The following is a 22753-nucleotide window of genomic DNA, read 5'->3' on the forward strand; positions in this document are numbered from 1 at the left end:
CAGCTGTCCCTAATAGGATACTCAGAGCATTATATTTTCCATTTGCCTAATGAATTTCAGTGTAAAGCACGCCCCTGGGGAGAAGTTACCCACACAAGAACTAACTGCCTGTTGTTCCTTAGTCTCTGCGCTGTCGCTGGCTTACAGGTGTTGATTTAATAAACACAGCTGCACTCACAACTTGGAGGGCACCCAAAAACCCTGTAGTCTCCTTAGACGATGCATAAACGCCATGCTTTACGGCTGCATCAGCCGATGCTTGGGGATTTATTGCTCTCCAAGGAGCTTGCCCTGTGACTGCAGGAAGGACAAGGCAGACTAAATCCCACCGACCGCCAGGTCCAAAGGGCTCCCGTAGGAATAGCAAGAGAGCAAATCTGGCAGAGACGGCAAACGTCTAGGAAGGACACTGACTAGCAAACAATTAAATTAGTTATTACCTTCTACATCTTGTGGCTCTCCTCCAACCCAGTAATGGGAAGGTTTCATTTGGAAATCTTAGGAAAAGTGTCCCATCTAATAGGTCTGACTGAGATAAAGAGAGTGGATGCATTCGGGAGGGAACACAATGGAGATTGTGGGGAATTTGTCAACAACCAGCTGGGAAGGATACCTATTCCTTATTGACTACAGTCAGCTTCCTGCTTTTGTTTCAGTTTTCTTTCCTGCTGAAGTGCCGGCTGTTCACAGGAAACAATGGAGCTAGAAACAAATCCCATTCACTAAAATATTTTGGGTTTGTTTTCCTCTATATCCTTCAGAGAGAGACTGCCTGGGAGGCAGCCTCCTGCTATCCCCTGTAACTGAGCCCTTCACATTTTCCTGGCCCTAACCTAATAAAGCTAGTGGGGAAATGCTGTGGTAAAATGGGTTTAAGTCAGTCTGAGTGATTTCCCATCTTTTCTGTAAGAACGTGGGGTCTGTAATAAGCTTAGAGCAGAACTGCTAGCAAAAGAAGTAAATCAATACCCTTTCCCTATAACCCCCAAAATAACCTCATGGCTAGGATGCTCAAATAAGATGGGGTCAGTTTGGGTTAAGTCTAATGTTTCCTATCCAACATGCTAAAGGTCCCATTTCATGTCAAAATTTGTCTGAGGCTCCCGATGCTTTAGTCCAGGAATGGCCAAATGCAATATACATGGGGGATCATCGCAAGGAATGGACAACCTGTACTCAGTACTGAACCTCAGACTTATCACTGACTAGTAATTTCCGAGGGCTTGTCTGCAGGAGATAAAATATATGCAAATGGTAAGAGGAGCTACGCTAGACTTGCTTAGGGAAAAATCTGTACAGTCCTTTCTTTCCTGGCAGATCTATCTATTTGATTTGCAGCTAAAAAAATGTTCAGATCATAGAATCACAGAATGGTTAGAGTTGCAAGGGACCTTGAAGATCATCTAGTTCCACCCCCCCTGCCCGGGGCAGGGACACCTCCCACCAGCCCAGGCTGCTCCAAGCCCCGTCCAACCTGGCCTTGAACCCCTCCAGGGATGGGGCAGCCACAGCTTCTCTGGGCAACCTGGGCCAGTGTCTCACCACCCTCAGAGTAAAGAATTTCTTCCTAATATCCAATCTAAATCTCCCCTCTTTCAGTTTAAAACGGTTAACCCTCACCTTATTACTACTCTCCCCGATAAAGAGTCCCTCCCCAGCTTTCCTGTAGGCCCCCTTTAGGTACTGGAAGGGGCTACAAGGTCCTCCTGGAGCCTCCTCTTCTCCTGCTAAGATGACTTTGGTAAAGTGAATGCTGTTTTTTGATCCAGGCTACCTGACTCCAGGTCCATGTCAGAGGTATCAGGGGACCTGAATGAATAGTTGTGTGAGCTAGCATCCAGCATGGTCATTGTCAGCTATGCTACAAAACAAGGAGGACCACCGGTAACTGTCCTGTGGCAAGACGGAGCAAGAGCCAGTGAGCATGGTAACTTCTGTGTCCCCCCCCGTGCTAAAGAGGCTTCACTGGCCTCACTCAGAACAAACCTCTCATCATCCACATCTACCGGATAGTAGAAGGACTCCATACCTGAGAGACGGGGGGTTTGGGAGCAGGAGGTGCTGGTCTGCTTGGGGGTGTCCGCCGGGAACCGTCCTTTGCAGGTGCTGGCTGCACTGGCCTGGGGGGCTGTCCTACACCACAGCTGTGGCCAGTGGAGAAGGCGGGTGGCTGCTGGGTGTTTACTCGGAGCCCTGGAGCTTGGTGGGTAGGAGGTTTCGGTGGTATGTCAGGGAAACCAATCACCTGTGCAGAAGACCCACAAATTCCTGGAGTGAGGTATTTCTGTCTCAAACCAGCTTTTTACTCTCTGCTACACTTTTGAGGATCTACATGAGGTCTATGAGCCACACAGTAGACAACATTGCCTACAACGCCAGTATGTGTTGTATGTGTCAAATAGGCATTGATTAGACAGACTGGGACAATTTAGGATCATAAGGCAGAAATGGGAATTGAGAACAGAGTAACTCAAGCATTAGCGTTATAAGTGATGCTTGCAAATAAACCCAGGGTTTGCAATTTCTACTCTTTTGAGAAGAGTGTGACCGAAGACGGTCTACCAGGAGAGACAAGCGGCCACACAGGCCTGGCCAAATCCCAGCTCTTGCCTTTAAGGAAATGGCTAGAAATAGATATTACGTTCAGCTCCCACTGATTTCAGCCACGGGTGACATCTATCTGTTTTTCCCATCCTTCAATAAATCCAGTCCCTAATTGCAGTGGGAGAGGGAACCACATCGCACATCTCGGAGTGGCTGCATCTCTCCCCAGGGAGGTGGAAGGTGACCTCGCCCCTACCTTCCTCTGCTCCTGGGGGGTTTTCAACTTGAAGGCAGGGTTTGCGTGCCCATTTCCAGCAGTGTCGCTGACAATGAGAGAAAGAAAAGAGTGTTATTTCCTTGATACGTTTTTCTCATTTTTCTTTGCTGTAGTTTCCATTATATTTTAACTGAAGTAAAAAAATTAAAAGTAAATACTGACTATACCAATAAACCCATTTAGTTATACTCCCACAGCCTTTGCAATTTCTCTTCTGTTCTGACACTGAAAAGGCGTTGATGCAAGCAGACAAGGCACAGCACTGATAGTTTACCTGAACTGTGGGGTCTTCTTTAGAGAACAGATGGCAAATTTATTCCAGCATTTCAGATAATAGAATAAAAACATGATTCCAATGAGAAGGAGAATGGGAGCCAGGACTGCGAGAGTTATCACAACTGCTGAAGGGCCTGAGGGCAAGAAAGTAGAGTTAGTCAAATGGGAAACTCTCTGCTCCCAATCTAACTCAAGTCCTTCTGAAGTGCCATCATAGTAGAGTTGGTCCCACTCACCTTCGGGCATGGGGGGGCCACTGTCCAAGCTTCCTCCCCTCCCCTGCTTGTTGCAAAATGGGGGGGCCCACCCATGGTTGCAGTGGCAGTTCTTGTTGTTATTGCAGACCTGGAACAGGAATACTCAGAGACTTTAGTGCCAGCTCCTCAAGAATACGCAAGCTAAAAAAAATTAAGCCCTTGCTGGATAAAACACTACAGCAGAAACTCTTATTGGCATAAATGGGGAGTGAAGTGCCTGGAAACACTTTCTTTTCAGGGAGTGGAAGTGCCTTTTATTTCCTCAGAAATTCTTTCTTTCTCCAAAAGACAAGGGTTCTACAGCTGAGGTGCAACTAACCTGGATTCAGGAGAAAAGCAGCCTTTTAAAATTCCTTTCTGTTGGTTTTATCTCCAGACTGAAGGACCCGAGTCTTCCCTTCCATCCAGTGAAGATTTCTTATTGTTTAGGTTTATTGCTTGCCCCATTGCTATTTATTTTATCATCCAGGCAGCCCCAGGAGGGGGGTCTGATCCCTCCCGTCAGGGATGTCCTGTGCTAATTACAGCATTTAATTTGATTCTGTGGAATAGCTGACAAGCACTTCCTACAGCTTCACAGACCATCAGAGAGGAACCAGACTGGGAATGAAGGAGCAGAGTGAGTCCCTCTCCTTGTCAGGTACATCCTGGGGCCTCCCAAGCTGCTCTGTGAGGCACACACGGCTGCATGCTGTGGCATTTGTCACTCCGCTCCATTGCCTAACTGGACCATGGGGATGGAGAGATGCTGATGCTTTGCACCAGAAACATTTACAAAAGAGAGAAAAAGTTCTCAGCAGCCTTTTCTTTCCACCCCCTGGGGGCACAGCAGAGCACAGTTTGGGATAAACTGTTCTAAATGTGACTTTTTACTATGTTTTTTCCTCAGTAAGTCTGATTTTTTTTGATTCAATCTAAACTGGGCCCAGAAGATTTTTCTGTAAAACTGCCCTTTCTTGCTTTTCATTCATTGGAATTCATATCCCTCCCATATATCTCCTTAAACATGTCAAAGGGACACTCACGGACCAGAAAATGCATCAAACATGAAAGGAACGTGCAAATTAATCATAAAGACGCAGAAGTCCGAAGCAAACCTAAGCGTGGTATCAGAACTGAGCTGAACAACCACCCACATATGAATGGCAGCCCATCCTGCTTCAGTCTGAACTGGAGATGAAAAGGCAGACACCTACTCCATGCCCATGGCACTTCTTGCTACAGCTTTCAGAATCAAAGACGATGGACGTGTCCTGGCAGCGTCCCTCAAAGCAAACCTGCAGAGAAAGGATCCAAAACCTCAGCGTTAGCTCTTCAGGTTCTGTACCATATTACTGCCTTGTGTTATTTTGTGACCTGCAGCGTCCCAGACACTTCAGCAATACCAGTAATACCCTGGGCAGAACAACAGGCCATGAAGTGAACATGGTTCCCAAGCAAACATTTCATTGCTACCCTAAATCCCAGCTAACGCACATCACAGAGAGAAGTGGTTGCTCAGAAGCTGACAGCTTGGCCATGCCCATGTGGCAAGTCTCTGAAGGAGCTCGCAGGTGTCTTGATTTCTAATTGCATGTCTCACCTTTAACCAAGACAACCTCAACCAACTAGCAAATCCCAAATTTAGCACTGGCCCTGGACTTCATCTGGCAAAGACTTAAGGTACGGCCTTTGGTGTGTATTCTTCCATTGCTTCTCAGAAGCCTCTAAGAAACTATTTTTCTAACAAACATAAAAATCCCCTAGAAAAGCATTAGACATAAGAAATTAATGGCTTGATAACCACACATCAATTTCCAGATGAAAAAGTGATATCCTGAACCTCCCCCCAAGCCGTTACAGGCAGGGCTGTACCTACATGATGGCTCCCACATTTTGTTCCTGTCAACACCAAGCCAGGATCCAGCATGTCATTTTCTTCACTGTCAGATCCGTACACATGGGTCCCTCGGCACCTCAGCTGCGTCCTCTGTGTGTGGATAGTTGTATCTATGGCCACCGCATTGGACTGCAGAGGTTTGGAAGCAGAGCTCTGGCACTGGATCTTCCCACATTTAGCATCTCTGATTTCAAAGGAAAGACTAAAGTGATTATTTCTGGCTTGCTGAGTGTTTTGCAGGCATCAGCTCTACAGATAAATTAAAGCAGCGGAATTGAGTCACCGTTCAATGGCAAAAGAGCAAGCACCGCCCAAGCAACAGTGTCTGATGAGTACTGATGGTACCATTTCACTGTCCCCATGGATAGGCCAGCCTCAACAAAATCACAGATAAGACTAAGATGTTTTTGTCTCGGTTAAAAAGCTACATTTTAGCTTATGGATTTAAAAATTCCCTCTTCTGCTGCTTTGAAAAAATATCAACTAGATGTTTTAAAATGCGAAAGGCAGGGAAAATGGTAAACTTAAAGCTTCATTCGTAAGGGCTCAAAGTTCAACTAGGATGCAGCTGGTTTCCCAGGAGGCAGAGGGAGGGAGTAAAACCAAAGCACGGATCAGTTTTATCTACTGGCCCATAATTTAGTAATATATAAAGACATCTTCTCCAATGAGCAGCTCTTTGCTGCCACTCTGCTTTCTACCTCATCTCGCACTTCCTGTAGTTGCCGTAGATGTCCTTCCCACAGTTCCCGTAGATGTCTCCAGCAGCATTAACCTTCTCGAAGCAGGCGTCTGGTGCTGGCCTTGCCCCTGCACGGAAAAGACTCATGTGGCTGATTCCTGTGGAGCCCAGCAGCCCATCTCACCCCACGCCAACCACTCGCTTGTTCTTTTTCTGGGATGGTTTGAGTATAGGAAATTTTTGCTGCCTCCTCCAAGCGAGCAAGGCAGGAGAAAAGGCTCCTCTGACTTTGCCACGGATAACGGGTATGGAAGGTACTACTGCCTTACACAAGGTGAATAATAGCAAGATGCCACATAATATTCCCTGTTCAGAGGACAATGTATTTCACTTCAAGTAGTGTCCTTACCAGGCCCCCACAGCTGCAGGCACTGGTCTTTATAGGTGAGACACATCCCACTGTAGCAATAGGCCTTTCCTCCGTCACAAGAAGCCCCGTCGATTTGGTAGGAGTTGGGGGGGCAAAACGGTGACTCGCCAGTGCAGTATTCTGGGAGGTCACAGAGTCCTGATCTTTCCCTGCAGAGAGTTCCCGGAGACATCAGCTAAAAAGATGCAAAGGGAAAAAAAAAAGGAATTATTTCTTGACTCCTTTGTGGTTTCATGTCTGCACAATGTCTCCCTGTAGCTAAGAAAAAATCTTGCATGCATCTCTTCACCCGCCTTAACTCAGGTTTTTTGAGGTCAGCAGTGATCCAAATGATTCTGCAACTTCATTAAGTGGGTGAGCTGTGTAGGATCAACTTAATGACTGGATTCCTTCCTTAAGGTAGCGATGAGATCGTACACAGAAAATAAGGCTGCTAGATCTCAAGGGGACACTGATCCCTCTGCCTCTGCCCTAGGGTAGGATCTGATTTACCTAAACCATTTCTGACAGATGTTTGTGTAATCTATTCTCAAACCCGTCCCTGTTTGGGAAGTTCCCTTCAGTATTTATCCGTCGTTTCTGCTGGAGACATTTTCCTAATGTGTGACTTATGTCTCCCTTGCTTAGGGGTGTACCCAGTTCATTCTTGTCCTGTCCACCACAGACATGGAGAATGCAAGGACATACATCTAGGAGGTTTTTCCAAGTCTCTTTTGAAAGGAGTGAGTCCAGGCAGATTCCTAGAAAATTATTTTCCACATGCTTAGAATAGGTCAGTAAGAGCATGCAGTCAATGTGCAAACACAAAATGAGCTTATGAGAAGTGTTTTCCTATGTTCATTCTTGAGATAATTTGTTGTCAAAGCTTGAGATCTTTGGCTCCAGAATCAGAAATACGTTTTAACCAGCATCTATAAGGAAAGCCGAGATTTAAAACGATAGTGGTCACACCCTTACGATCCTTTTTGCTAGTGTTTCTTCAACAAGCACCTGGGCTGAAGGAATTCTACTGCATCACAGAAAAGAGGGTTCAGAGCAAAGATCTAATCCCTGGAGGAAGCATTTGCTCTAAGAGCTCTGTCTAGATTTCTTCTAGAGCCAAAGGAGAGAAATATTCGTTCCGATTCATCCCATCCCTAAGTGCTCAAGGGAGGCAGTGTCACTTCACTGCAGCAGCATTCACAGCTCACTTAAGTTATCACAGGAGTCAATTAAATTAATCAGCTAGAAGAAAGGACCCCACTAGTTTGATTGCACTCATAGCTCTTGTACCTAAAAATTAGACCATGTTGCTTGCAGGTGAGGAGCTGAACTCCACGTTTGGCTGTGTTTGCTCCCCTTTCCCCTCCATTTTTCAGCCTCACGCTTCCACCACTGTTATTCCCTCTCCACTCTTAGGAAAACCCAGAGATCCCACCTTGCACTGATGACAGCAGCTGCCGTGGGCACATTCGGCACCCGGCTTCAGGGAGCAGGTGCTGGCGTCGCAGCAGGGGTTGTTGCATTCCTGGAAGACAGAGAGATGCAGCAGAGTTTACACGGCAGATGCTCAAGGCAAGAATGTGCCAGAGCATCGAAGTGCGAGGCTGACGTACATCGTACATGATGAATTACATGCACAGTAACAGCCTTCCCTATTGAACACAAAACATTCACGATGCACAGCATGTGCTGAGTTACAGCACTGCATAACCGTACCCTCTGTTGGACTGACCAGATACTATAGGTTGTGCTCCTTACATCTGGTGAGTCTGGGCTGCTGGTTCCAGTTCCCTTGTGTCTTACCAGTCAAAGTATGGATTTGGAGAAGTGAGACACAGTGCTAAGAGAAGCCTCATCCTTGTCAAGAATGGAGCTGTAGGTAAAGTGAACTTAAATATGAAACTGCAACATCTAAGACCCCTTTTCTTTTCTCTTCTCTTTTCTTTTCTTCTCTTCTCTTTTCTTTTCGAAGTTTTCACCACCTCTGTTCAACTACGGATTACACCATCCCCAAATTCTGGGATGCAGTGTACTACGCACTGTAAATTTAGTTAGACAGGATACTTTACAACCTTGACTTACATTGCATACACATTTGCATACAGGGAAGGTATGCATATCTACTGCACAAATAAAAGCTGTTTACATATCACCTAACTGTATTTGTGAAGTACATAATACAATCATTGTGTCCCTCTAAACCCCAAATGGTTGGATCTGAACAATTGTTACCTCCACCTCTCCGCAGTCACACTCCTCCCCCTCTTCCAAGTAACCATTTCCACATTTCTTCCCACCATACATTTCTCTGGGATCCGGCATATTGGAGAGGCACATCCCTCCACCAGACTGCAGATACTTCTCCAGCTCTTTTCTATTGCACTGGTTGAACACCTTGGGGAATGGGTGCCTAAATATGGACGGTGTAGAGAAACATCATGACAGATCTGGGCAATGGTTTAAGAACCAAAAATGAGCACATGCAAACCCTGACATGGTCCTTCTCTGAAGTCTATGAAACTGTGCAAAAAGTGGATCATGATTTTGTGTGCCTGTTCAAAATCAGATCTATCTGGATTACATTTGAAAAACAGGTGAGATTGCACTGCAAGACTGTCTAGTAATATACGTCCTTAAAAAATAAACTTTATTGAAACAAAGTACATTAAATTCAACTTTGATATCTGACAAGTACGGCAGTCCTTACCTGCTCAATATTGAAGCTGTGGCTTATTCCTAACTCTGCTTGAAAAAGGCTGAGAACCCAGCACTCGGACTGTGAATAACTGTTTGTGAATTTAACTGATGAAAATATTTTCTTTTTCCTATCTACTGCCTCATTGCAAAGGATGTGAATATCTTCTGTTACGTAAATTACTAATTTCTGTTGCTACAATGCCAGAAGCTCTGCACTCTATACATGACTGCATGTGTGCATTCACGTTGTGTGTTCTACTTGTATACCTCTATGTTTTCACTTCTCACCTAAATGTTTTTCCTTATTTGGAGGAAATCATGCATGTAAAAGAAGATATCTATGGAGAAAATTTTGTTAAAACCCGCTAAACCCCAAGGAGGAAGGCCTGAGGAAACAGGGAATGTGACTTTAAGTGAATGGGTTCGGCTGATGTTTTTACGTGACTGAAATATGGAAGCTGTCGCGGTTCCTCATGCAAAATGAGCTCTGGAATCCCTGTGGGTTTCCAGAGTCACTCTCGCTTCCCTTTTCGCGCAAAGCCAGCATTTCTTCCCTTTAACACAAGCTTTCTGCAGCTCACTGAAACCAAGCAGTATTCTTAAGACAACTTGCAGTCGACCTGTTTTCTTGTCTTCTGACTTAGCAATACAGCCCTATGGCTGTGCCTTTTAATAAAAATCAGTTCTTTCCTGAAGCAATCCTTTTTCTTCTTTTTACCACATTATAATGCACATTACCTTTTGCCCAAGATTCTCTAGAAACCCTATCAACTACCTATCTACACACCTTGTGTGCAACAGAAATGAAAGCCACGTAAACCTTTACATGCCAAGATCATACATGTTCTGCTCACCCCCTGTTTCTCTGTACTTGCTGGAAAGAGGCAGTCCAGGTTTCGCAAAAGGATGTGTGCACATACGCATTGAACTTGCTTTAGGGTGATGGATCATTTGGTAGGACACAGCGGGAAGGACAACTCAGAGACGAGAGGTTAGAGGTGCCCTAATACTGTCTCTCAGGACAGAAGGTCAGAAAATTTTCCTTTTTGCCAGACAGTTTAGAGCTCCGCTTCTAAATGCTGCCAGGTCCCTACATACCTAAGGCCAACCTCAGGCAGAAGTAAGTTCATTGGGAATTTAGCAAATTGCTACTGACACATGAGCCAGGGTCAGCCCAGCAGTATTTTTCCTATAAACACACTGGCTCCAACAGACCCATGTTCAGTCTGTGTTTCTGGCTCTTACTCCTCCACCAAGGCTCTTGTAGCGAAGCCCTTCACATTTCCCCCTGAGACCCTGCCAGACAAACTCACCCAGTTGCAGAAGCCATGATGCAGCCTCCGTCTTCTGCGGGGGTATTACAGCAGCCAGGTGAATCGTGATTCATGCCGAAATTGTGTCCCATCTCATGGGCGATGGTAGCAGCAACACCAATGGCATTATCAGAGTGGTCCTGTGCAAGGTCAAAGCAGCACATCAGCATTTTACCTGTGCCTGTCCACCTCTGAGTTAATGGGGTAAACAGCACTTCTCATTGCTACACGTAAAAAACATCTACTGAAGGTATTCCTGCCACTGAGCTAGAGGCCTTCAAGGGAAATATTTCCTTCATGGGCTTTGGGAGGCATCTATCCTATGTATTCAGTGCTGGCAAGAAACATTATATTAAGTATTAGCAATTACTTACCATGTTTACTCCTCCTGACTGGAAATCAGAGCACATGGCCATCACGGGAGCCAAGCCTACTGTGGTCCCTTGGAAGGGCACACCCCTAAAATCAACCCAGAAAGACCACGAAATGGCACCGCAGCACTTGAGATGGCAAGGCAGAGAAATGCATCCTGCAGTCCACAGTTCTATACAGGTGAATACTTTTCCTTTGGTAGTATCTTCAGGTACAGGACATCAGAGCAGAGATACAAAGCCTTAAGACCTAATTTTCTTGGACTAGTAGTTTGTTTCATGGGCCAACCAGACGATTTTACTTTTTATAATGGTGTGGTGCCAAAAAGTGCTCCCCCTGAGCTTTGCAACTAGCACAGAAAAGACTATTGCTGAATCCTTAATTGGGTACTCTTTGTGAATACTTGGTTTACTTTAAGCCTGCTGTTTGCCGGCTTGGGATTCAGGGACTTGACAGAGCACTAGAAAACACCTTTGTGGTGCAGCCACGCTCAGCTCCTGCCTGGTGAGCTGGAATTCTGCACCATCCCTGCTGGCATGTCTGGAATGGGAGCCCTGGAAATTGTGTTCAGGACATGACTAGGTGAAATACAGTAATATTAAAGGGGAGAAAAACAAACAAACAAACAAAATGAGGGAAAAGGCATTGCATCCCTGAATTTCAGTCCTGCAGGTTTCTCCTCTGACTCACCACTATTTACTGGTGGATGAATTACCATGGGAGAGGTAAGGAGGCCTGGGAGTCGCTGCAAATTTTTCTTCCAACGACATCTGCATTGCTGGCCACAGCTACCGACCCTAACGAGATCTGTAGGATGAGTCACAGATCCTCAGCTAGCTCCCAGCACCGCGTCCCCTGTGTCTCAGCAGGATGAGTTGGGAATGAATGCCTTCTGCAAAGGGCTGAGCTCCCCTTTACAGGTCTTGCTTATGGTTCAGATCTTCTTGAAGCTGTACACGCAGCCGTGACAGATCATGTGCAGCTGGTTGTGATACGCACACACATTAAAGCTGACGCACTTTAATGCCTGCGTATTGAGACTGCTGCATAGCCTGGGACCTCCCCTTTTCCTAACGTGATTGTGCTCTGGGTGCCAGAGCTTAATGCCGGCTGAGCAGCCTCTGCATAAATCTGCCACTCTGAGTCTTAGAACGATATAATCCTACTGGCTGATTTCCTACCCACCCAACTCACTTGTCAGAAACAGGTTATTTCAGGAGAAATAAACTTACGTGATGAGTTGGGCGTTATCGTGTTTTCTGTGCAGCCGCTCCTTGCTACTCCAGGCCAGAAAGGACTTCAGGGTGGAGTAGGGATTCTCACTTACATCGCATTTATTCCAATTATTCCAGATCTCCAGCCCCACCAAGGCAATCCGGATATTCAGGGCTCTGTAAAACTAAGATACAGGAAGGAAAAGAAATGACAACATGAGCACCACTGATTTATTTTACTGTGCTTTAAATCTTGAATATAAACCTTGCTAAATGCTACTACAGATACACAAGCTCAGAGAAGATGCTCCCTCTAGAAATGCATTGCAACTTAGCGCCGCAGCTCTGCAAAGGGAAATGTGCACCACCCACAAACCTAAACTTGATCGAACTGGAGACACTGAACTTTTATTTCTAAATGAATGACAGAGAATCTAGAGAAACAAAGACTGGAGACTGACATCATGCTTATCTTTAGATATGTCAAAATTCCTGAGAAGAAGAAGGAAATAATCTGCTGCTCACGTCAAGTACAAACAGGACAAGTCTTCATGGACTGGGGGGTGAAGGGAGCGGTAGAAGGAGTTTAAGGGGACAAGGGGAGTGTGAAGGGAGTGGATCTGAAAAGGTGTGACATTTACTTCAGCAGCAGCAGGTACCACTGCAAGGATGACCTCTGAAGGCTTCTTCCACCTCTACTGGCCAAGATTTCTACAATTTGAAGTGAATACCTTAGTCCCTTGTCAAAAAGCAGTATTTAGGTAACACAGTTAATACAGAGATGTATTAAAACACAGAGATGCTCATGCTGGCTCCAAGGTAAGGAATGGAGGTTCTCCCACCCCTGCCCCTGACATCCAACAACAGAATTGTTTGTCAGATGCTCACCACTCCCCGAGTCACTGGGGAGGACTGTTGAAACATTATTCTCTCTCTCAAGAAGACAGTCTTCTTCTGTCACAATTAATTCTCATAATTCATGATTTGGACTTTGCTTTCCTCAGTTCACGCACACCCGATCTCACCTTATCTACGTAATTAGCAGCCTCCACTAGTTTAAGCCTTGTTGCTTCAATGTTGAAGTGATGCTTCTGAAACTGAACAGAATGAACATGTCAGACAGCAGGAAGGCAACTAGGAAGAGCTGAAATGTGTTAAAACAAGTCACGTTACTCTGGGAATAAGCAAGTAATTACCAGGTGAAGCCCAAAAGCCTTTTTTCACTGTACATCTGACTGTAAGCCCACCCATACACGTATATTCAGAATTCATTCCTGGCATCCCACTACAGTGATGTCACTCAAGGGGTGGTAGTAACTCAGTGGAGCAACCCAAACTTATCAGAGCCCCCAGAGCCAGGGGCTGACGAAGAACTGAAATATTTGCCAGGTAAAATCTATGGTAACACGACTTCATGTCTGAGGCGAAGACTGCCACAGTGCTCATCCCATCTCACTCATCCAGCGAATGGGGGATGCATCTCACTCATCCAACAAATTTGCTTATTTAAACCACCTCACAACTAATGAGTTAATTTTAGCAAACTTTTATTCAAGGAATTGAAGTTGCAAAATGTTTAGATTTTTGTTTAACAGATGACAAAACCTGGGACTTTTCTTCTAGCGAGCAAGACAGTAAACGCAATAAAGGCAGTTTACAATGATACTGCAAGGGTGTCTACCACAGCTTGTCTAATGAAATGGTGAAAACATATGGCAGTTCCCGGGTATAATGTGTTTTCTCATAGTTTCCCTGGTATCCCGCTGCCTATTAGAGAAGGCTGAAATAGGTTCTGCCTCTTTAGTTTTGTTCAGAATAAATCATAGCCCGGAGCACTACGTGGCTTTCACTATTGGAGTTTCAAGTTGTAAATAATGAATAGGACCAGCCTGATTCCCGTCTGTGCTGGAGATTAGATGATCAGCAAAACACTGCGCAGTTTGCACTGTCAGTAAGTATGTCTGGCGTGCTGTCCAGGCTGGGGATGGGGCAGGGACTGCTGGCTTCACTGGGTCTCTTCCAGTCCTATGCTACGATCTAGTCCCTTGAAAATGTCTATTTATATATCTTCTACTGGCTTAGAGCAGAGGATAATCATGGTTATCTTCTCTAGAGATTAAGTGTACTGCAGACTTACAAGCACGTCGTTCCTGGAAACCCCCAAGTCACCCTAGGCTGAAGGCAGTCTCTCCCATCGAGAACCAGGGCCGACCACTGGTACCTTGGGAGGCAAGAACTGATCCCCAGCCCCAGTCCTTCAACCAAATCACAACCTGCATCTCTCCCCTGGCCAAGAGTTACTGACAGTGGCAGCAGAAGAGTCATGGCTGCTCGGACAAAAGTGACCAAGACAGAGCTCTCCCTGTCTGCTGGTGGGGGTAGGACCATCAGGATGGGAAGAGGAAACCTGTCCAGCTCCAGTGGTCTTCTTCACCCCAAGAGATGCTGAGGGTGGGACGTTCACTCTGGGCCCAGTACTCAGTTGGTGTAAACATGATCACTTTTCTTACCTCTGCATAATCAGCCACAAGCAGAAGTTCCACATACTTCGTAGCCTGCAGAGTCTCCCGTTTCACCTGCAGCAGCCGCGACACAGGTTATTTCCCCACTATCCCCCAAGAAACTCTTCACAAAGCACACGTACAGGACATTTTTCCCAGTTTGTTTTTCAATGGCTGTTTACCCCACCCCATCACACACAGGGACCTCCAGATGTGACTGCCTTATAGCAACCAGCTAACACGGGTCAGTTCAGCTACAGCAAGTGCCCGTGTGTCTGTCCTCAGCCCACCTGTTGGTATCTGATGCACAAATCCATGCAGGAACAGCTAGAGCCCAGATTCTTCATGCTACACAATGGTCCCCAACACTAATTTATTTCCCTTCTGGAGCCACTATTTGGCAACCAACTTGCTACAAGCCCTCTTAAGTATTCTCCCTCATTTCACTTTCCGAGCTATGCTTCCAGAGCACAGCAGGCTCCTCGGGCTTGGGACAGGTGGGAAATTCAGAGCATCATGCGTGGGACCTGGTTTGACCCCTGCTCACCCTCTGGTGAGGTGGTTTCATCCCAGTTGTGAAGTCCCTGAGCCAGTCTTCGGCTGCATTCCCAGTGCCCTGGTAGCCACAGGCTCCTCTCTGCAACCTCAGGTTGTCCAACCTGTAGATCAAGTGCTGGTTTGGGCTGTCAGGAACTGGCTCCAAGATATAGCTGGAATTGCTGCTCAATACGATAAGTCCTCTGTTGAAACGGGAAGCAGTAAGAGGGAAAGTTAATTGCTATCGCAGCAACTGGAGACAAATCCTTCTGCGGCTGAGTTCCCACCTGACCCTGGTAAGGCACTTATCCTTAACAGCCATTCAGTTCATTAATAAAAATGATGGGGATATTTTGAGTTCAGAGCGGGGAATCCCTGAGCTTGCGTATATTAAAATCTATTCAGTGGGCCCCAGACATTCAATTAAGGGGCTATTTGAGCATGTGCTGCAACAGCGCTAACCTAAGAAGTACCGATTTTTTAAAGTACAGCTTTTCCTTTAGGAGCAGTGGAAGTTTTTCTACAGATTAAAGAAATTCGTCTTTAACAGAACTAACCTAAAAATGTGATGACTTTGTTTGTCAACAGGAAAAAAAAAAAAGAAAAAAAAAAGAAAAAAAGAGTTCTCTCTGGGCTGTGCACGTGGCCATACGGTTCTGGTTTTCTCAATGAGTTACCACCAGGAGATTTCCAGCTCTCCTGTGTTTGATGCCCACTGGAAGATGTGTGGCGTGATGGGCAGCACGCCGCCCTGCGAAAGCTTGGAGTGAAAAGAGACGTGTGCACTCAGCTCCTGTGCCTCCCTGGCAATTAAAAAATGCTATCAAGGAGTTGCCAGCACACAGCTGACAGCTCAGGGGTGCAGGACTGCTACCGCATGTGCACGCTGAGACACCTCTACCTCCTCTGCCACTCAGAAGGCAGAGGCGAGGGAAATGCAGGCTGACAGAAGCAGGGCACGCCTGCGACTGCTTTTGCTTTTGGATTATTTATTGCAAGCCACAGGTGGCTGCACTGTCCTGTTTATCTCACTGGGCATTCTGGCCTGTGCTGCATTCGCTTAAGACGTCCCAGGTTTGCTTTGGCACAGGCTGTTTCCTGGCTGGAGCGGGTCCCATCAGCACAGCTTCCAATCGGTGCTGCAGAGAGGATGACCACTAATATCAATAAAGCCCATGTGGTGCTTTGGAAACAAACTCTGAGCTGGTGTAAATGAATGCAGCTCCTTGGTCGCAACGAGCCATTTCATTTACTCCCGCTGAGGATACAGACCGTCTTTTCCTGCCAAAGACCCCATTACCACCAAAGTGAAGGTTTTTAAATGCACAACACACACAACTCCAGCACCACCCAGGGAGAAAGCAGAGCGCTGGGCTGACAACCCAGGAGGAAGTTCAGACTTGAAGACTTTGCCCCAAAATGCAGACAAAAACTTGCCAATTGTGAGAGGCCGGGAGAAGGAGCTGGTTTCTGCGTTAGTGTAGTGTACCGGGCTGGTACGTGACGAGTCCTGCCCCTGTCTCTGTAAGGGACACAGCCCCACATCACCAACAAGAGAGTCTTGTGCTCTGGTGAGCTCTTTGAGTTAAACTCACTTATTGCACAAGTCCACGTTGCCAGCACAAAATGGGAAGGAGTCTAGGAGCTGGCTAGGAGGTCACGGTTACTAACAATACCCAAATTTCTGCATTTCCCCCAATACGCTCTCTTTTATGCCCAGAACCGTTGGTGAAGAGGCATTTGAGAACAGGTCTGTATGCCCAGAAAGAAATACAGCAACTAGGCTGCTGGGGAGCAGAGCTGGCTTGGCAGCACGCTGAGGAGCCCAGACAGAGGAGTTCCCACAGCTCCGGCATCACCAGGCACTTACCGCAGCCCTCGGCACGTGCTGAGCGCGACGCTGGAGCCCTCCCGGCCCCACACGACCCCGTGGTAAAAGCAGTGGTCCTGTAAGGCAGAGGGCAGCAGGGTTGGCAATGCAGTTTGGGATGGATGTGTGCTATACTTAGGCATCGCTGAGTCCCACGCGAGTACCGCAGATACTCCAGTAACTGTTCTCTTTGCACTGCATTTGGCAGTTGACTATCACAACTAAATCTCTGTCAGTGCCTCGAAATTTGGCCTTTCAGCCGCCGTGCGTGGCCTGTGCATCAAACAGCTCCTTGTTGCCAGTAGAAATTAAAAGCTTTGAATCCCCAAGGAAGCAACTGAGATGGCGGCAGCATTAAGGCCGACCCAAAGCCTTCTGCCCGTAACGGGAGCTGCCTATCGATGGCAGCCGGCCCTGGGTCAGGCCCCAGAGGACGTGCCTTCAGCCCCAGAGAGGGTGACGCCATGGGCAGCAGGGAAGTCCCCGTCTGGGGGCTCTCAGCAAGACAAAGGCAGCCTCTGGCAGTGACAAGGAGGCTTTGGGGCAGCAACGCCAACATATTCATCATATCCCTTCCCCTCGCCTCGGGGCAGCATCAGTAAAGATGACCTCATGGGATTTTTTATCTCTTATTTTTGCATCGCAACCAATGCACATCTTTGTGCCACTGCAGCAGAGAGTCAGCCAAGGCCTGCGTGAGATCAGTAATTCATAGGATTTTTACTGAACGGGGCTGGTTTCCCCAAAGGCTGGGAACGTCCCCAGCATGGAATACTTGGTGGCAAAACTAAAAGCGAGATGTTGAGCAGCAGGAGAAATGATTGATTCCCCAGCACCCAGAGAGAGGGGAGAGATGCTGGAGGCTGACCTGGGCTCTAGTATGAGAACTCGGGCAAGACAGTAAGACGTTGTTACCATTGCTGGGGGACAGAGAGGCTTTCTTGCTGGAACCCCCCAGGGCAGAGAGGCGGACTGCCCTCCCCTTCAGGTTAAAGCAGAGCCATGGCGTTGAAGAAAGGCTCTGAAGAAAGAAAGTCACCCACTTTTCTGGGCCCCCTGCCCGGTCTCCCCTGCACGCTGCAGGAGGGAAAGCGGTCTCTGCACTCACCGTGTGGGCCAGAGAGGTGGTCTGGGGTTGTCCAGTGTGGCTGTAATGAGTCTCAGTGTAGCCGGGGGCAAAGAGGTTTCTGCAGATGGGGGGGAAGAAAGGGGGAAAAAAAAAAAAGACAGTAAGACCATTCTTTAGACCTGGATTTCTGCTTCCAAGGTGTGCTAGAAAATATGCTAGATTCCACTCTTTCTGAAGTCTGTGTAAATATTCCTGTTGCTGTAAACCACTGTTATGGACTCGGGGTGGTCGCTGTTTGCTACCTGCAGCGCAAAACCAACTGCAATGCACAGGGAGGGCAGACAGGAGACAGGTACCGGGGGGACACCAGCCCAGAGCTGTGCTGTATCTCTCCACCCTGCTCTGGACCAGCACTTTCCACCTGTGAGGTGCTTGTTAACACGATGTCCCCAGGGAAGCAGCAGCTAATGGCTTCCTGGTGGCAGAGGAGCCATCGGAGCCGCTGCAGGACCGGCGCCGCAGGCTGTGCTTCCCTGTGCAGAGCGCGCTGTGATGGCAGAGGGTCAGAAGGTAGATGGATGTGGCAAGGTCACCTATGCTTCCATCTGCTGCCCTGGCCGGAGCTAAGCGCTTCTCGTGGAGCACATCCATTTCTGAAAGGGTGCAGCAAGCCATCTTCCTAAATGCTTTTTCAAGCCATTTATTAAATTAAAACAATAAAGGGGAGCCTGTTACTGAGTTTGATTAGGCGCTGAGATCCAGTTCCAACAGCTGCAAGTGAACAACTCAGTTTTCACGTGAGGACTTTAGAAACCCCAGAAACGCAGCATCGTCATCATCCCTCCATGGGTACAAGTCTCTATGCAGTCTCCTTTATTACTGCGCAGTTATGCCCCAGATATACTGAGGTGACATTCAGTGCACCAAGCCCAGCGTACCAAGCCCACCACAGGCCAGTTCAGGACACATCTGGGCACTCGTGTGAGTTCTCAGCTCAAACCCAGACTCTCTCCAGTGCCCAAATCTGAGTACAATTATAAACCAATCTGCATCTGCATTTCAACTTCTGCCCAGAAGCCAAGTCACATCTTTGTCCTACAAAAATGCCGATTCCCCAATCTGAATTTGTTCCTGTAATCCTCATATAGACAATATTCTCCCTGTCTTCAGCCCAGAATCAGACCAAAAGACTATAAAAGGCACTCCTGTGCACTGCATAGTAAGCATTTTGGTTTGGTTCCAGAGGAAACAGCCTTCCCCTTCTTTTTAAACATCTGCGTTTGCTAAACAGTGATGTAAAAAAGTACAGCAAGTCAAAACCTTGGCCAAACCAAGAAGGTCATATCCTGTGTCCATCTCAGCAGTAAAATGTAGGTTTAAAACAGTTTTTTAAAACAATGGCCTCACTTCCAAAAATTTGGAGAAGGATCACAGAACATGCCCCATGTACAAAATGCACTTCTACAGCAGTCCCGTGGTGCTGTCAGGCCACCAAAGTGCCACACTCGCCACGCCACAAGGATGCCACGTGCATCCTGGGCAGCGCGATGCCAGCAACGCTGCAGCTGCAATTTAGTCCTTCTGCATCCCCGTTTAATGCATTTCATGCAACTATGACCTGCAAGAAAGCAAGAAATAAAGTCTTCTTCTTTACTTTGCTTGATTTCTTTAGGCTGGATGAAAAAAGCTGTATCAGAAACAAAACCAAAGACTTTTCCATCTGTCTTGGGTTTTGGTGTGTGGCAGGCAGGCCCAATCTACCTTGAAAGTCTCTGTTTGAATAAGGGATCGGGTGCTTGTGATATCTAATTAAATTAGGCCAGAGCAACAGGAAAAGCAACCTTTTATCAGAGTGTTTGAAAGTGCTTCCCCCATCCGTCATCCAAAGGCTCAGACACCTGAACTTAGTGTCAGACAAAACCATATGCCACTGTTGTATTTGAAAGCATTTGATGTCGGGATTACAACAGTTTTTATCTCCACTCTCAAAGTTGACTGTAGCTCAGGAAAACTCATTTTGCTTCTTTCTGATGTGTTAATTCTCATCGCTCGATCCCATCGGTGATCAGAAGGCGAGATTGCTGCGCTCAGCTATCTCGGGTCTGTAAACTGAAGATAAGCACAGAAGCACCATCCCACAGAACGTAACTCCCTTCGTCTCCCTGACTGCAGCCGCTTGCTCAGCATGAGGCGGCAAGAAACAAATGTTTAATCAACAGATTGCATTAACTCGCAGGAAATTGCCTTGAACAATGTGCTCTGGCAGGTATCTGGTCTGTGTTAGAGACTGTCATCTCCAGAGCAGACACTAAACCAGTGTGCAACTGCCCAGTGCTACTAAATCCAGAATTAGACACCAGCCCGTGGATTTCCAGTAGCTGAGCCTTGCACAGCCTGCTCGTTTCATTCCCAAACAAGCACGCTTATGTTTTCTTCCTGCCCCTTTATTCTTGGAAAGCGTTCACTATGAATAGCTATTTTATCTCTCCTCCAGCATCTACCATAAAACCCCTCAGGGCTGTGCTCCTGCCCAGCCCCGGTGCCAACCCGGGCCACGCTGAGAACCAGAGCCCGGCACACCAGGTTTCAGGGCACAGGATGATGCCACACAACACACGGTGTGCGCACAGCTCTTCCCACCTGCTGACTCGGGCTCTGTCCCTTTCTAGGGTGGATTAAGGAGCTGAGAAGTCCGCCTCAATTTTTAGGGGTACTTATGCAGCTGCTGAGCTCAAAGCATGCATCATCTGGCTGAGCAGCGCCATGTTATAACTTCCCAGTGTCTCTCCATCAGTTGACTCCTATCCTACATCGCAGGCTCCCTATGGGAAGTCCAGCTTCTTTCTCTGAGCTGAAACAGTCGTGTTTTGAAGGCCTTTCCCTGCCTGAACACCGTGGAGCCCCGGGGCTCTTGCAGCACGGCGGAGGAGGGCAGTCACAGAGCATCGCACGGGTGCGTGCGGTGGGGAGAACAGTGAGGAAAGAGGAAAAACAACAGGACGTCTTGCAACACCCTTGCGGTGCTATCTCACTTTGAACCTGAGAAAGTTCACACCCAGCCCAGTTCACTTCCTCAGCGAACATCAAGCTTTGCACCAAATTGTAAATAAATAGAAAAGAAGCCTTCTTTCCATCTCAGTGTGCACCAGGGTTATCAGCCAGTCTTGTCTCTTTTCTCCATATGTACCAGACAGGAGAGATTAGTGAGACACAAGTACCCCCAAACATTAGCAGTGGCCTTTGTCTGCCATCATTTCAGGACAGCATCACTGCTGGGCTGAATGGCTGATTCCAGGGGAGCTCACCCTGCAAAGTGCTGATGGACCGGATTCACTGTTTCTAGAGGAACACAGAGCTCACCTCCTTGCTGGAGAAGGAAAACCTGGAAAAAAGAGCATGATTTGATCCTTTCTTCTTTGTTACATTACATGCCTTAGTGATAGATATCACCTCAGTATATATTTCTCCAGCAGCTCGAGATGAAGCTGCAAAAATTTGGATGCAAAACAACATCACTTAAAGGCTTCTGAGATTCAGTCAGGCAGCTGGCAGATCGCTAGCACACATCATCTTCCTAAAAGGCAGCATGGAGTCCATCATTAGAGGAGTTATCAGCACAAAAGACTGATGAAAGAGGAAAAGCTGGTTTTGGACAGGAGTGCTCTCCTTCGCTGAACCTCGATCACACTGCAGCCGCGTGGGGCTGTGTGAGGCCAGGGTAAGCTACACACGAGCGCTCAAAATGTTCTAGAGAAGCCCTCACACCTTTCTAACAGTGACCAGCTTTCGGCAAGATCAGTCATTCCCCAAGATCTGGTTCAGCATCCAGCTCAGGGTGGAATAGCCTGCTCTTGGCAGGACTTGTTCCCCAGAAAGCCTTGGGAGCCGGGTTAAACACAAGCGAGGAAGCCAAACGAAGGAAGAGTGGCTCGGTGCCATAATGTACAGATGGCTTGAGACTGTTTCTGCTGGTTGACCGACGTGGAGTGATCTTGGTCCCGCTCCAGCCTGTCAATGATATCATTGTTTGAAACAAAGCCCTCCACCCCACGCCGCTGTGCTGCTCCCTGGAAGGGCCCCGCCACGCGGAGCTGACATCGCAGGGCTCTGCTCGGCCACATCAAGACACCGTGCCAGGGAGGTCACATACTTCGCATGTGAGCCAATGGTATTCAACTGGAGAGACAGGCTGAGGGCATGGGACAAACCCCAGCTTTCTCAGCGGGCAGCTTCCCCCGTGGCACTCGGGGACAGTGCAAAAGTGTGGCCTCCAGCTCATCCGGCCACTGCAGAGGAGCAGCTGGGGGAAAAGGGCTGCACGGCACACCCAAACGCTCCCCAAAACAGCAGAGGGAAAGCTGGGGCCTTTCTTGCATGACCGCATTCACTGGAGGGAGTGCACATCTCCCAGCTGCTCTGGAGAACTTCACCCCTATTTTACTGATAAATGGGAGCAGTTTTCTCTCGCCTGTGAGAGATCACTTGGTAGCACAAGCCTCCGAGGGGCTCAACGCCCCCCATCCCAGGAGACCACTGTGAGCGTTCTCAGCTCCACCAGCCAGAGATCACCCGTGGGCACCGGGAGGGCCCCGATGGCACACTGGTGCTCTTGCTAATTGAAGCAAGAAGGATTTTGTATCATTTGGTCCCATGAGCAACTTTATTTGGGTTCATTTTACAAAGGGGCCAGTCTGTATGAACAGCTGCCAATTTAAAAACACCCCTGAGCATCTAAGAGACAGACATTTTTTATTTCCTCCCAAACCCCAAAAGCTAAATGGTCCATGGAGCTCTCACAAGAAACACTGATTCTTAATTTTTCAGCCGTGGGACCAAGAAAAGTGAAGCCTGCT

The 22753-nt window shown here is 47.4% G+C and overlaps 1 protein-coding gene across 1 annotated transcript in view; it reads right to left on the reverse strand.

Annotated features, from left to right (window-relative positions):
* The window catches only part of ADAM19 (ADAM metallopeptidase domain 19), a 32543-nt gene that overhangs the window by 1726 nt on the left and 8064 nt on the right, over positions 1-22753 (reverse strand). Inside the window, exons 3-20 of the mRNA XM_009893425.1 lie at positions 17940-18018; positions 16832-16908; positions 14972-15164; positions 14425-14499; positions 12949-13011; positions 11942-12108; positions 10712-10796; positions 10338-10477; positions 8560-8737; positions 7763-7852; positions 6325-6520; positions 5935-6043; positions 5213-5417; positions 4551-4631; positions 3334-3442; positions 3096-3231; positions 2801-2867; positions 2030-2245 (exon numbers count right to left, since the gene is read on the reverse strand). Coding sequence (XP_009891727.1) covers positions 2030-2245; positions 2801-2867; positions 3096-3231; positions 3334-3442; positions 4551-4631; positions 5213-5417; positions 5935-6043; positions 6325-6520; positions 7763-7852; positions 8560-8737; positions 10338-10477; positions 10712-10796; positions 11942-12108; positions 12949-13011; positions 14425-14499; positions 14972-15164; positions 16832-16908; positions 17940-18018 — 2266 coding nt within the window. The remainder of the gene's footprint in view (positions 1-2029; positions 2246-2800; positions 2868-3095; positions 3232-3333; positions 3443-4550; positions 4632-5212; positions 5418-5934; positions 6044-6324; positions 6521-7762; positions 7853-8559; positions 8738-10337; positions 10478-10711; positions 10797-11941; positions 12109-12948; positions 13012-14424; positions 14500-14971; positions 15165-16831; positions 16909-17939; positions 18019-22753) is intronic.

The sequence above is a fragment of the Charadrius vociferus genome, unplaced genomic scaffold, assembly GCF_000708025.1.
Source record: "Charadrius vociferus isolate BGI_N301 unplaced genomic scaffold, ASM70802v2 scaffold1041, whole genome shotgun sequence".
In the NCBI taxonomy this organism is placed as follows: Eukaryota; Metazoa; Chordata; class Aves; order Charadriiformes; family Charadriidae; genus Charadrius; species Charadrius vociferus.